This window comes from Plasmodium falciparum, assembly GCF_000002765.6.
Source record: "Plasmodium falciparum 3D7 genome assembly, chromosome: 12".
In the NCBI taxonomy this organism is placed as follows: Eukaryota; Apicomplexa; class Aconoidasida; order Haemosporida; family Plasmodiidae; genus Plasmodium; species Plasmodium falciparum.
This window is the reverse complement of record NC_037284.1, coordinates 1,050,085-1,065,000: the sequence shown is the minus strand read 5'-3', so window position 1 is coordinate 1,065,000 and position 14,916 is coordinate 1,050,085. Positions and strand designations below refer to the sequence as shown.

At 17.3% G+C, this 14,916-nt stretch overlaps 4 protein-coding genes across 4 annotated transcripts; 3 read left to right on the top strand and 1 right to left on the bottom strand.

Annotated features, from left to right (window-relative positions):
- Window positions 1–3,531: 3,531 nt before the first annotated feature.
- PF3D7_1226200 (conserved Plasmodium protein, unknown function) lies at window positions 3,532–5,283 on the top strand (the record flags this gene model as incomplete). The annotated part of the gene is made up of 1 exon (XM_001350623.1): window positions 3,532–5,283. One exon carries the CDS (start codon window positions 3,532–3,534, stop codon window positions 5,281–5,283), a length of 1,752 nt encoding a protein of 583 aa, XP_001350659.1.
- A 565-nt stretch (window positions 5,284–5,848) lies between these two features.
- Window positions 5,849–6,799, bottom strand: PF3D7_1226100 (haloacid dehalogenase-like hydrolase, putative; the record flags this gene model as incomplete). Its single annotated transcript, XM_001350622.1, has 1 exon — window positions 5,849–6,799. One exon carries the CDS (start codon window positions 6,797–6,799, stop codon window positions 5,849–5,851), a length of 951 nt encoding a protein of 316 aa, XP_001350658.1.
- A 1,919-nt stretch (window positions 6,800–8,718) lies between these two features.
- PF3D7_1226000 (conserved protein, unknown function) lies at window positions 8,719–11,705 on the top strand (the record flags this gene model as incomplete). Its single annotated transcript, XM_001350621.1, has 2 exons — window positions 8,719–11,157; window positions 11,418–11,705. 2 exons carry the CDS (start codon window positions 8,719–8,721, stop codon window positions 11,703–11,705), a joined length of 2,727 nt encoding a protein of 908 aa, XP_001350657.1.
- An 895-nt stretch (window positions 11,706–12,600) lies between these two features.
- Window positions 12,601–14,721, top strand: PF3D7_1225900 (conserved Plasmodium protein, unknown function; the record flags this gene model as incomplete). Its single annotated transcript, XM_001350620.1, has 1 exon — window positions 12,601–14,721. One exon carries the CDS (start codon window positions 12,601–12,603, stop codon window positions 14,719–14,721), a length of 2,121 nt encoding a protein of 706 aa, XP_001350656.1.
- Between the last annotated feature and the right edge of the window lie 195 nt (window positions 14,722–14,916).

Genomic DNA, 14,916 nt, shown 5'->3' with positions numbered 1-14,916 from the left:
ATTTTTTTTAAAATAAGCAAAATGAATATTTTATATGTATATATTTTAATATATCATATTTTTGATACTTACTATATAACATATATATTATATATATATATATTATATAATGTATATGATATAAATATTAAATTTTTTTTTTCGAATTTACCCTTTCTTCTTTTTTTTCATATAAATGAAATATGTCAAAGTAACATTCCAAATTAAATAATATATAAATATATATATAATTATTTTTACATATAAAAAAAATGGTATATATATTTACATATTATATATATATATATATATATATGTTTTGTATTATTTTAATAACAATAATATATGATTATATATTATACTTAATAATTTCACTTATATATATAAACATTTTGTTTATATAAAAATAATAAAAATATATAAATATTATATTATATATATATTATAATAAATTGACCAAAAGTGTTTTTTTTTTATTTTTTTTTATTTTTTTTTATATATTTTCTTTATATATATATATATATATATATAATAGTTATATTATTTATACGCTATATATTAAACTTTTGAATATATAAAAAAAATTAAAAATATATTTGTTGTTATTAATATAATAATAAAAATAAAAAATGTGATGTAGCTCCTCCTTCCATTTTATTTTATTATTATATTTTTTTTTTTTTTAAATAATAAAAATATCTTCTCTATATTATAAAATATGTTATTGTTATAAAGAAAAAAAAAAAAAAAAAAAAATATTAAAAAAAAAAAATATATATAAAATAAATATGTATTATATATAAATATATTTAATTTTTATATATAATAAAAATAAAATTAAGCGATTTATTTGGTTCTCTTTTTTTTTTTTATTATTTTATATTTATAAGTATACTTTATAAATATAAAACATAATAATATAATAAAAAAACATTTCATGTTATTTATATATTTTTTTTTTATTAAAGGTTTTTAAAATTATATTGTCGTTCATTTTTATAAAAATATATTTATATATATATATATATATATATATATATTTATTTATTTATTATATATATTATATAATATGTTTATAATAATATTATAAAAATAAATATTTTTTATAATTTAAAACAGAAAAGATATATTTTAGAAATTTATTAAAAATTATATTTTTTCTTTAGAGAGAAAAAGAAAAAGGTGTTTTTATATTTTTTCATTTTTTTTTTTAATAGGAGAAAATATAATCGTCTTTTTATCATATTATGCAGAAATAAAAAATAACAAAAATAAAAATCATATATATATTATTTATAATATATATATATATATTTATATATACAAATTAATATTTTAATATTATTTTATAATATATTATGGAATTGCATAAATGATTGTTTTAATTTATGTGATAATTATTCCTTCTTTCTACAAATTTATTATTTTTATAAAAATAATATAAAAAATAATATTATGTTTATTCATTCCATTTTTATATATAATAGTATTAACAGATAAAAATGAGTTTTTTATATTATTTTTTTTTTTTTGGTTATTTATATAATTTTTCTTATATATGAATTATAATTTTTGTTTATAAAAAATATTACGTTTTAAAAAAGAATTGCTTTATTTTGTAAATATAAAATTATATACATATGATATATATATTTAAATAATATCATTATATATATATATATTTATATATATAAAAAAAAAAAACATATATATTATATTAATTTGTTCATTAAAAATATTTATTGTAATAAAAAAAGAAGACACAAATTATAAAGTTAAAACCTCTTCTATAAAATGTTTATAAAAATATAATAACATATATATATATATATATATATATATATAATATATATATATAAATATTTAATGTAATAATGAATAAAAAATCATTCCTTAATATAAAAAATAGGTATAAATATTTTTATATATATTTATTTATATTTGATTTATATTTGATAAATATAAAATTATATATTATAGAACAAAAGATTATATATACAAAATATATTTTTTTATTTTTAAGAAGTAACAAAATTTACAAGTGTGGTAAAAATAATTTCATTCATGTATTTATTATGCCATTAATCATAAAGAAAAAAAAAAAAAAAAAAAGAAAAAAAAAAAAAAAAAGGAAAAAAAAAAAAAAAAAAGGAAAAAAAAAAAAAAAAAAGAAAAAAAAAAAAAAAATTGTGGTTTTTCCTCCTTATTTATTTGTTCTTACATAATTTTATAACATCATTATAAACCTTACATATATTATATATATATATATATATATATATATATATTTATATTTAATAATTTTAATTTTTTATCTTGGAGCAAAAAGATATAAACACATAATTTTTTCATTCTGATTAATATTACTTGTGTATATTTATTATTATTTTACAAGTTTAAAAAATTATATATTTCAAGCCCATAAATATTGTTAAAATGTATATAATAATATATATATATTAAAAAAATAAAAGAATAGTTCGTATTTAATATTATAGGTACTACATATATATATATATATATATATATATCATTTTAAATTATAAAAAAACAAATAATGATACTAGGAGAAATATAATATCATTAATAATATATATATCATTTATTTTTTTCTGCATTGTCTTTTGCTTTGCTTTGTTTTGTTTTTTTTTTGTTTTTTTGGGGGGGTCTTATAATTCACATTTCAAGTTCATATATATATTATTGGCCCTTTTTGTTTAATTCAATGTTAAATAAAAAAAAAAAAAAAAAAAATTATTTTTATAAGTTCTACAGATATAATTTTATAATGATTTTATAAGACTTTAATTTTTTTTTTTTTTTATTCGAAGGGGGAGGAGGATTCCAATATTATATAGATAAAATCAAAAAATATATTTTATATATCATTATAAATAAATAAATAAAGAAATAAAGAAAATATTATCTTTATGTATACTTGTTTGTGCATATCATAGGACATCTCTTCATCTTTTCTTTCTTACTTTTTTATATCTGAAAATTAAAAAAGAAAAACAAAAAAAAATTATCAATATATTAATATAATACTTTTTCATACAGTTGTTTTTGTAAATATATCCCCTCAACGTTAAAAATAAATAAATGAATAAATATAAATATAAATATAAATATATATATATATTATATATATGTGTATGCATCGCATGTATACATGTATGCTTATATATATGAATACTTTTATGTATTATTTATTTTATTTTTGCCATGTATCGTTTTTAAAATATATACAAGTTTTTTAAATTTTAAAGGATAGCAACAAAAATAAAATAAAAAAATAAAAAAATATTAAAATAATAATAATATGTAATATATATATATATATTTATTTATTTTAATTTTTTATTCCTGTGTGTATGTGTATAATAACGTCCAAATGTTAAAATACACATTATATATATAATATATATTTATATATATATTTATATATTTATATATATATTCATTATTTTTCCTTATTTATGATGAGCTGTATATTTTCTCCAAGAATATTTTAAAAACGAAACAGTAAAATAGAAAAAAAAAAAAAAAAAAATGAATGAAAAGATAGGAGTTGGTAAAACGTGGGCTCAGGATGTTCTACTTTATAATATAAAAAGTCTTGAAAGAGAGGAAAAAGATTTTTCTCTTTTGTATATTACCTATTTATTAAATATGATATATAATAAATATAAGAGTATACAACCAGTATATATTTATTTTATATGTTCTCAAAAAAAAGAAAAGGATATGTGTATTGATAATAATAAAAATTACAAAACAAATGTTCATAAGAATCATGACCAAAATAGTTTAGTATATTATACTCCTAGTTCTATTATGGAACAATATTTTCCAGATTTATTTCACAATGTTTATTTTTTATGTGCTCACTATACTATATTAAATAAAGAAATAAATGAAAAAGATCATATAGATTACATAAAATATAATAAAGAAAAGCAAAAATATGATGAAAAAAAAGAAACGTTTTATTTTATCTTTACATTTTTTATGGAACCTCATTTTATATGGGAAGAATTAAATATTCCAATTTTTCATGAAAAAGGATATGTAGAATGTATTTTTGATTCTGTTAATAATCTTATAAAATTAAAGAATATATTTAATCCTTTACATGACCTCAGACAAAATACATATGATAAAACGTTAATACAATACATTTTTAATATGAATAAAAAGAGGAACAAAAAAAAATTTAATTGTAATAATGATAATCAAATTAACCATGATACAAATTATTATAATGAACATAATAATGTGCTAGCAGCAGGTATCAGAGATAATATAAAACAAAATAATAATATATACAATAATAATGGTAATAATGATAATAATGATAACAATAATAATGACATTATGAGCGACATTTTGAAGGATATTATGAATGGATATCACCTTACCAATAGTAATATAAAAAAAAAAGGAAACCATATGAATACATACCATAATGATGAGCATATAGAATATTCAAACATATTTTCATCATTAAATAATAATAATAATAATAATGATAATGATTTATATTGTTATAATTATCATATAAGAAAGGAAGAAATAAATGACCATGTCCCAAGAGTACAACTTTTGCCATTTTTTATTTCATCAAATTATTTATATAAGAATAATAAAATTTGTAAAACTCGTGTCATAAGCTTTAATGAAAAGGATATTTATTTTAAAAATGACGAAAGTCAAAATATTCCAAAGGCCATGGTCTTATATATTAGAAATAAATTATCTAATAAATTAAAAAATATAGAAAAGGATGTTATAAAAAAGGAGAAAGAACATGTTAAACGAATACTTATAAAAAATAAAAGAAAAAAAATTAAAAAAAATTCAAAGCATGAAAGTTTTAAACCGACAAAGGATTTATATAAAATACATAATGATCCTATAAATCAAAAAAAAAAAGAAGCGAATATTAATCAATATATTATCAACGAAAATAATAATAATAATATTGTACCTAATATTCAACATAATAATATTAAGAACGTTCTTAATTTTATACAAAATAATCTTCAAGATAATCTACAAGATGTAAAATTACAAAAACTATTATTAAAATATTACAAAAATTATATTAATTCTCATTATAAAGAAAATATATATATAAGTAATAATGATTTTATCAATACATTATCATTAATTCAACATAATTATAAATTCATCTATAAAGATAATAACCAATTACATAATACATTAATAGACCCATGGCAAATAGGAATAGGAGAAAATAATTTAAGACTAATGAAAAAATTGTTTTCACAAAGAATATAAAAAAAAAAAAATATATATATATATATAAAGCCATTATATAAACAAACAAATATATAAATAAATAAATATTTATATATATTTATTTTTTAACCATTTAATTTATTATAATTTTATTCTTGTTATTGAAGTTGATATTTGTATACATTACTGTATATATTATATGCGTAGATTCTAATGTGTATAAATATATGTGCATGCATATATACATTTATCATTTTAAATGTAATATTATGTGTAAAAATTATACATCTTTAATTATGTGTATATTTTCAATAAAGACGAAATTTTTCAAGATGAAAAAAAAAAAAATAAATAATAAATGAAACAAAATGAAATAAAATGAAATAATTAAATACATTAACACACACACAAATATATACATACATATATATATATATATATATATATATATACATATTATATAAAATTAATAGATATGTCCTGTGTGGGTTTGTTTTATTGGTACATTGTGATTATATATATATATATTTTTTAAACACACACATAAATATTTGTGTATATATAATACAATTTTGCTTGTTTTATACATATATATTTTTTTTAATTAAGAGCGCCTTCCAGATAAAACTCTGTATATAATATTTGCGACAGCATTTTCGTTGTTAGTTTTGGTACTTACACACCGAGCAACCTGAAGAGCACGAGGTGTTGAATTTTTTACTGCCACGGAGAATCCTGTTGATGATAAGAGTTCTATATCATTATCATCATTACCTATGGATAGTATATTATTTAAATTTATACGATAAAATTGTGCATATAATTGTGTTGTATGTACTTTTGCTGTGTTTATTGGTGATAAGACAATTTTATTATTTGATGATGGTATATATATTTTATAATGTGGTTGTAATTCATAAAAAAGTACTTTGAATAAATCACTATATATATCTTGATTTGGATATAATTTATCATAAATTTCTATGGATACAATATCTCCTATATTGAAAATATCTTTAATTTTATTAATAAGTATAGGTTTATAATTAGTATCAATAATTTTAACATATTCGATATCAGATATAATACCTTCACTTTCTGGAGTATAAATATATTCTTCAATTAATTTAATATCATCATTTATTACATATGCTGAATCAACTGTTAAAAATACAGCATTTCTTAATATATTATATGAACCTAAAGAAAATAAAATTAATTCTAAATCTTTATAAGAAAATTTCCTGTAAACATAATCATAACCTTTCATATGAATATAAGCACCATGGGAATATACACCATCTAATTTTTCTATTTTATATTTTTCAATTTGTTCATTTGTAAACATTTTCATTGCATAAGAATGTAATCTTCCACTAGCTAAAATAATTTCTATCCCACCTTTTTTACAAACCTCAATAGCTTTTAAATTCTCATCACTTATTTTCCCTGTATCATCGGCCAAAGTTCCATCTATATCTATAGCTATTAACTTTATATTATTTTTATAAAATAACTCCTGTACACATGAATCGTTATATTTGTGTTTTAACATCTCTCGGTACTTTCTATGTATGTACAAGTGTCCAAATGGGCTATTTCGGGGATGCAAAAAAAAAAAAGCGAATTCTCGATTAAGGCATTGTTCTTGCTCATAAGGATAATAGACGAAAGGATTATAAGGAAGGAAGAAACTTTGTTTATGTATTTCATCATGTTAAAAAAATAAAAAATAATAAAATAAATAAGATAAAAAATAAAAGAATAAATTATGTTATTTTTATGTTATTTTTATATTATGATTTCTATACAAAAAAAGAAAAAAAAAATTACAATAAAATGAAAAACAAAAAATTAATAATATAAAAATAAAAAAAATATATTTAATTTTTTTTTTTTTTTTAATTATAAAATGAAATAATAATAATATTTATTTATTAATTTTATAATTATTTTATTTTATTTTATTTATTTTATTTTTTTTATTTTATTTTATTTTATTTTATTTTGTTTATTTTTTTTATTTTATTTTGTTTATTTTTTTTATTTTATTTTTTTTTTTATTTTCATTTTAATGTAGCATACACTGCGATATTATTTTCGATACACATAAACGTACATTAATTATTTTATAAACGCATACATTTTCTTCTTTCATCAAAATGACGAGTGTATATTCTATTTTTTTGTATTTTTTTTATTTTCCACAATGGTCATAATTTCAACGCGCTAAAAGTATAGCTCCTTACATTTTTTAATAAAATGCATGCATAAATATAGGAAGTTTTATTTTATCCGAAAAGTTTAAAAAGGTACGAAAAAAAAAATTAAAGAAATTACTATATTATATTTCATTGCATTATAATTTTTTGTTTTTTATTTTTTATAATATTGTGGTATACACACCTTACAAAAAGGTACCTGCATGTATAACATATTATAAATTTTTCATATATATATATATATATATATATAAATATATATATATCTTATAAAATATTACAGCACACGGCTATATTTAATGACATAATCTTATCGTTAACATAATATGACATATGCCGATAGGATAATATAATTGATTATTTTTAAATTCGCTAAACGTGCCTATCTTAATTAGAAAAAATATAAAAAAGAGGAGAAGTTATTATATATACATAAATACATATATATATATATATATATATTTATTATGCGTGGTGTTTTATAGGACTATACGTATGATAGCAAAATGAACTTATTATTCTTATGTCAACCTTTTTAAACATAAAAAAAAAAAAAATATATATATATTATATATATATATATATATATATATATATATTCATATGCATATATTCTCAATCTCATTATTAATATATATATTATTATTATACTTAAAAAAACAGGCGTTTTCTTCTTCATGTCCATCATCTATTATTTATACCAAATGAAAATAATTAAAAAAAAAATAATAATATAATTATTTAGAATAAAAATGTATATATATTATGTGAAACAATTAAATGTTTTTTTTTTTTTTTTTTTTCTTATATATATATATATGTATATATATTGTTAAAACCTATAAGGTATGTAAAAATTCTTTGGTCCTTATAAATTATCTCTATCCTTCGATAAATGTGTAATAAAAAAAAAATTATAGGCTCCATGACTGATTATTAAAAGTTCTTTAAAAAAATGAAGTCATCATAAGTAATATATATATATATATATATATTTATTTATTTATATTGTTAAAAATAAAAGAAGAAATATTTTAATATAAATATTCCGTTTGTTGAATTTTCAATTTACAATTTCTGTCATTTGTCATAATTTAAAATAATTCGTAAAAATGGAAATATGTATATTGCTTTGATTTTATTTCATTTTTTTATTTTTTCATTTTTTATTTTTTCATTTTTTATTTTTTTATTTTTTCATTTTTTATTTTTTCATTTTTTCATTTTATATTTTTTTTTTTGTTGTTACAAAATGAAAGTTCTTAATTTCCCCTTTATGTTAAATAAAAGATCTTATTTTAGTATATACAATTTTTTTATTTCATTAAGAAAGGGTGGCGAATCTACCTTGAAAAACGATATAAAACATAACTATATAAAAGAGCTATTAACATATGAGAAAGAAAAACGAAAAATGAAAAAGAAGATAACAGAGTACGATGGAAATAATATTAGTAATAAACATTTTAATGAATACTTAAAAGATATGGAAGAAAAGATAAAAACTCATAATGATTTAATTAGTGATGATGAAAATAATAAAAAAGTAAAACATTTAATTAAAATGAATAAAACGGAAGGAGGAATAAGAATAAAATGTTCTACATCTTTAATATATATGTTATCATTAAAGTGTAGGTATATTGAAAGTATATGGTTAAATGTTGCAAAAAATAAAAAATGTAATTCTTTAAATTGTTTAAGAGATATTCTTTTAAATATTGAATGGAACAAATATATACATTATGAAGATTTAAAATATATTCCTTTAAAAATTATATGTACTCAATCTACATTATTTGATATATCGAATTTAAAAAATGAAATATATAAATATATAAATGAAGTCATTTTAATGTCTCAAGGTGATCAAAATATATTATCAAAAGTCGAGATTATTAAAAATATAAAAAATAACATAAACTCAGAATATTCATATGATCATTTAGTTACTTCAAAAAAGTTCATTGATACACAAAATGATATATATTCTGATGACCATATAATAGTACAAGATAATAATTGTTTTACGACAACCGAAAAAATAAATATAGAGAATAATTTAAAAAACATATGGAATTTATTATCTGTTCATATACATAATAATATATGTAATGTTGATATAAAATTCACAGGAAAATTATCACCAAGGTTTTATCAATATGTTAATATGAAAGAATTAAAGGATATACCAAATATAGAAAAATATGAAAATATTAATTTTTCATCTCTTTTTTATAAAAATCCTAAAATAAATGATGAGAAAATAAAAAACATTGTTAACCAAACTATACCGCATTGGTCCGTGTGTGAAGAAAAGAAAAAGATACAAATCGATTATGAAAAAGAAATAAAAATGGATAAAAATAATGATGATATTTATTATAAGTATAATTATTTCTTAGATCCGTATAATAAAAAATTAGGTGTATCTAATGATAATGTTCATCGAAATATATATTCATCATTAATAAAAAAAGAAACAATAAATAATAATTTATTTTCTTTAAATGATGAACAATTATTACTAAAAAAGGAAACATTTGAAAAAAATAAAAATAGACAAAATAATAATTATGATAATAATAATAATGTAATACATTACAAGAATCCACATATTATAGGTGATCAGAAAGAAAATAAGACATATAATTTAGAAGCGGATTTATCAAAACATTTTAATATAACCAAACATGATATGATTAATTATTTAAATGATTTGGAACTTAGACGAATGATTTATTATAATAATAATTTTTTTTTAAGTGATGATAGTTATGATTCTTCAAGTTGTATATATTCTTTAATTATAAAAAAATGTCTACACAATAAAAAAAATATAAATATTATATGGGATCCATTTTGTAGTACTGGAAATTTAATATTCGAATTATTATCTTATCTACTAAATATTCCATTATATAATCAAGACGAAATAGTACCCTTTATGAATTTAAAAATATATAATCATCACGAATTTCTTAATATATATAATTATAACATGAAGCATCTAATTAATAATTATTCAAATATACATATAATAGGTAGCGACAATAGAGATATGATGATTTTACAGTGTAAAAAATATTTGATTAGATATGCCTTATATTATAAAAAAATATTAAAATATATTAAAGATAAAAACAAAAATGAAATAACTACTCAAAAAGATATACATATACCTTTTAATACAAAGAATTATACTAACCTTGCGGATTATACTCGTTCAAATTATATAAAGAAAAACTCTTTCTTAAAAAATGTCTTAAAGGAAGACTTAGAAACATATGATGGTGTAGATAGTAGTACTGATGATATGAATGACCTTTTTTATGAAACGTCCCCCTGGAATTTTTCCACAGACATGGATGAGTTGCGTAAAGTGAAGGAAGAAAATATAAAAAATAAAAATAGTGTGGAAAGTATAAGAAATAAAAATATTTTAAATAGTAGTAACCATAGGACAATTTTAAAAAATGCAGAAAAAAACGTCAATACATCAGATCAATGTAATGATAAAATTAATGCCCCTGATATGGATATAATATCTATATCAACAGAGGAAGATAAAAAGTATAATATAAATTTACCTTTTGATGTTTCTTTTCACAAGGCTCATTTTTTTAATCTTTCCCCCTTTATAAAAAATGCAATAATTATAACAAAGATACCTCACTTTAATTTCTGCAAGGTAGACCACACAACAAGATAATAATATAAATATGAATACAAACAAATAAATATATATATATAATGATATTTACGTAGTAAATATGATAATATTATATATTAATATATAAATATATTTTTCATCATTTTTAATTATTTTTATAATTTTCATTATTTTTATAATTTTCATTATTTTTATAATTTTCATTATTTTTATAATTTTCATTATTTTCATTATTTTCATTATTTTCATTATTTTCATTATTTTTATTATTTTTTTAGGAACTGGGTGTTAACAAGAAAACGTTCATGTTATATGAACAATTCGATCAAATGCTGTGCTCGAAAAATGATTGGGAAGGTGTTTATGTGTTGATAAGAAATAAAACATTTTTAAATAAATCAAAATTAGAGTGGAATAAAGTATTATCAATAAAAGATTCTAAAGGCAGATTTCTAACCTTACTCTCATGGACTGGAAGAAAAAAAAATTTATATTCCTTGAACAATGAATATGATAAATTGAAGGAACTTGAAAAGTTTAGTGAGAAATTAAAGTTTGACATATAAATATTATAAAATGATAAAGAAGAATCTAATATTACTTAAAATTATAAAACTGTTTTATTATTTTAATTATTTATTTATTAATTTTTTTTTTTTTTTTTTTTGTTTCATTCAATATGTATAATATATATATATATATATATATATATATATATATATATATATATATGTATAATATTTCTAATATGTTTATCTCTTATTTTTTTTAAGGTTCCTTTTATTATGTGCATACAAATAAAAGATATTTTTCTTACATTTCGTATTATACATTAAAAATAAACCTTCTTCTCATAATTAAATAGTACATATTTTAATAATCACATACATAAATACATATATATATGTATGTATCTATTTATTTATTAATATTTAATTAATTTTTTTAAATAATCCTTTTATGAAACACTAATAAAGTCACATAATAATCACACCATAAATAAATAAATAAATATATATATATATATATATATATACATATATTTTTACACAATATGAAAGAAAATGAACTTTTTGTATACTTTTTATGTGAGAGAATATGATGTTTTGAAAAATGAGATAATCATCTTTTAAACTGACAAGTGAATAGAAGAAATATATATTTTTTGAATTTAACCCCAAAAAAAAAAAAAAAGAAAAAAAAAAAGAAGAAAATAATACGAAATGTAAATTATAAATATTAGGTTTTAAGTATATAAAATATAAATCCATACATATATATATATATTTTATATATATATATAATATCACGCAAGAATTGTCAGACCCAATATAGATAGAAGGTAAATAAATATATAAGGTATATATAAATGCTTTATTTCATTTGTATTATATTTTTATTTTTTTGTTTTTTATTCATATCTGATTCGTTTTAACATTTCAATGATATAATAAAAAAAAGATGATAATAAAAAAGAGAAAGAAAAAAAATTCAAGAAACACATATTACATATATATACTGTTCATCCTGTGCGTAATTCAAATAAAAATATTATTATCAAAAGAAGGTTCTTATGGCAATTTACAAAATTTAAAAATTCAAGCAAATAATAAAGTAAAATCTCGATGTATGTTAAAAAAGTCACATGTTGATAATAGTAAGTATGCATTTTTTTTTCATAACGTCAAAAGAAATAAAAAAAAGAACGTGTGTAAACTATACTTTGTGAATAATAATTATAAAAATAATTATAATAATAATCATAATAATGTAATGCGCATAAAAAAGAATCCAAGGAAAGGTAAGACCATTAATAAAAATATTGAAGAAAATAATTGTATATATAATTTATTTGGAAAAAAGAATATTATAAAAGACGATGTAACAGAAGTTATTAATAACTCGAATAAATCAGTTAACAACATGGATAATAATTATAGTAATAATAATTATAGTAATAATAATTATAGTAATAATAATAATAATGATATTATAAAAAAAAGTTCTGAATTAATTAAACACTTAAACTTTAAGTTTGACGAAGAATGTAACGATATTATGATAAGAATAGGGAATTTTCTCGAGGTGTCACCACATTTATTATTTAAAGATGTTTGTGTGAATTTAAATAAATTATTTACAAATTTATATACAAATGATAATGCAAATATTCCTTTTGGTAGTACAGAACATACATTAAATGTTAATGACGATGTTATTAAACTTAATAAATTTAAAATATATTGTGTACTAGGTTTAAAAGTATTAAGAACCTTTTTAATAAAATATCTAAGAAGTATTAAATTATGTATTCCTGTTGAAGTAAGAAAAAGATATATATATGATTTTTTAAAAGTAGAATATATATCAAAAGCTTATCAAGAAAAATATAATTTAATCGATTATAAAATATTTTCAAATATATCTGAAAAATTAAAAACAAAGTTAATATATATGTATTTATCCTTAAATCCAAGAGATGTACCAAATGTTTTAATAAACATTTTCAAGGCTGCAAATTATAATGATGAAAAAGAATTATTATATAATTATATAAAAAGTTCTAAATTTACCTCTAGAGGTGGAAAAAGATTTGCTAGAATAATCAATAAAGAATATATCACATTATACGATAAAAAAAAATTAATTAAGAAACATTCTTGTGAACAAGATATATTATGGATGAGATTTTTTTCTTTAATTAAAGAGCATAATAACGAAATTATAAATAAAACAAAAATATTAAGACAAACATATCGTCTGGTATTTAGTAAAATTAATTTCTTTGATGAAAATATTGTTAACCTATTTAAAAAAAAAGGATTTGAAATATTTGATGAAAATATAAGTAAAAATTTAAATATAAATAAATATATAAAACTTTCAACAAATCATGATAATATACAAAACCATAACAATTTTACTACAAAAGATAAATTAATAATTGGGCATTATAGAAAATTGTCTATATTAAATTATATTCAGAACTTGAAAAATTTTATTCTTGATTATATTCAAAAGAAACAAAGCTTACATCATAATTTTTATTTATTAAAAAAAAATATTAACCTTCCAAAAAATATATACTATGATGATACAATATCGAAAAATACAAATTTATATCATTTTACAAACATAAACAAAGATGAACAGCAAGAAGGTGTAGTAAATAATACAGAACAAAATTTAACAAATCTTGATTATCATAATAAAGATAAAGAAAATGTAAATAAAATTAACAACAACAATAATAATAATAATAAGAAGAAGTATGATCATGACAATAATATTAATCATTCTAATGTAATTATTACACCTAATAGCATTCAACCAGAAAAAACACAACATCATAAAATTCAACAGTCGAATAATATTTCTCTTAAGAAAAATGAGACAAATAAATTATCACAAACAGATATAAATTTATATTGTGATAATATTATAAATAATACTATAGACACTATTTTAGATATCATGATGCAAAATTCAGGATTCAAAAATGTCAAAACGGTGATGGGTATATATACTTCCTTGTTAAACAATAAGGATTTAAAATTAATTGACTTTAAAAATAAATTCTAACCAAATGAAAATAAATGAACATATAAATAAATAAATAAATATATATATATATATATATAAGTATATTTATATATTTATTCATTCTCTCTTTTTTTCGTGCAACATTTATTATATATATATATATATATATATATATATATATATATATATTTTTTTTTTTTTTTTTTTTTGTTTATATTAAATTAATAAACTTCG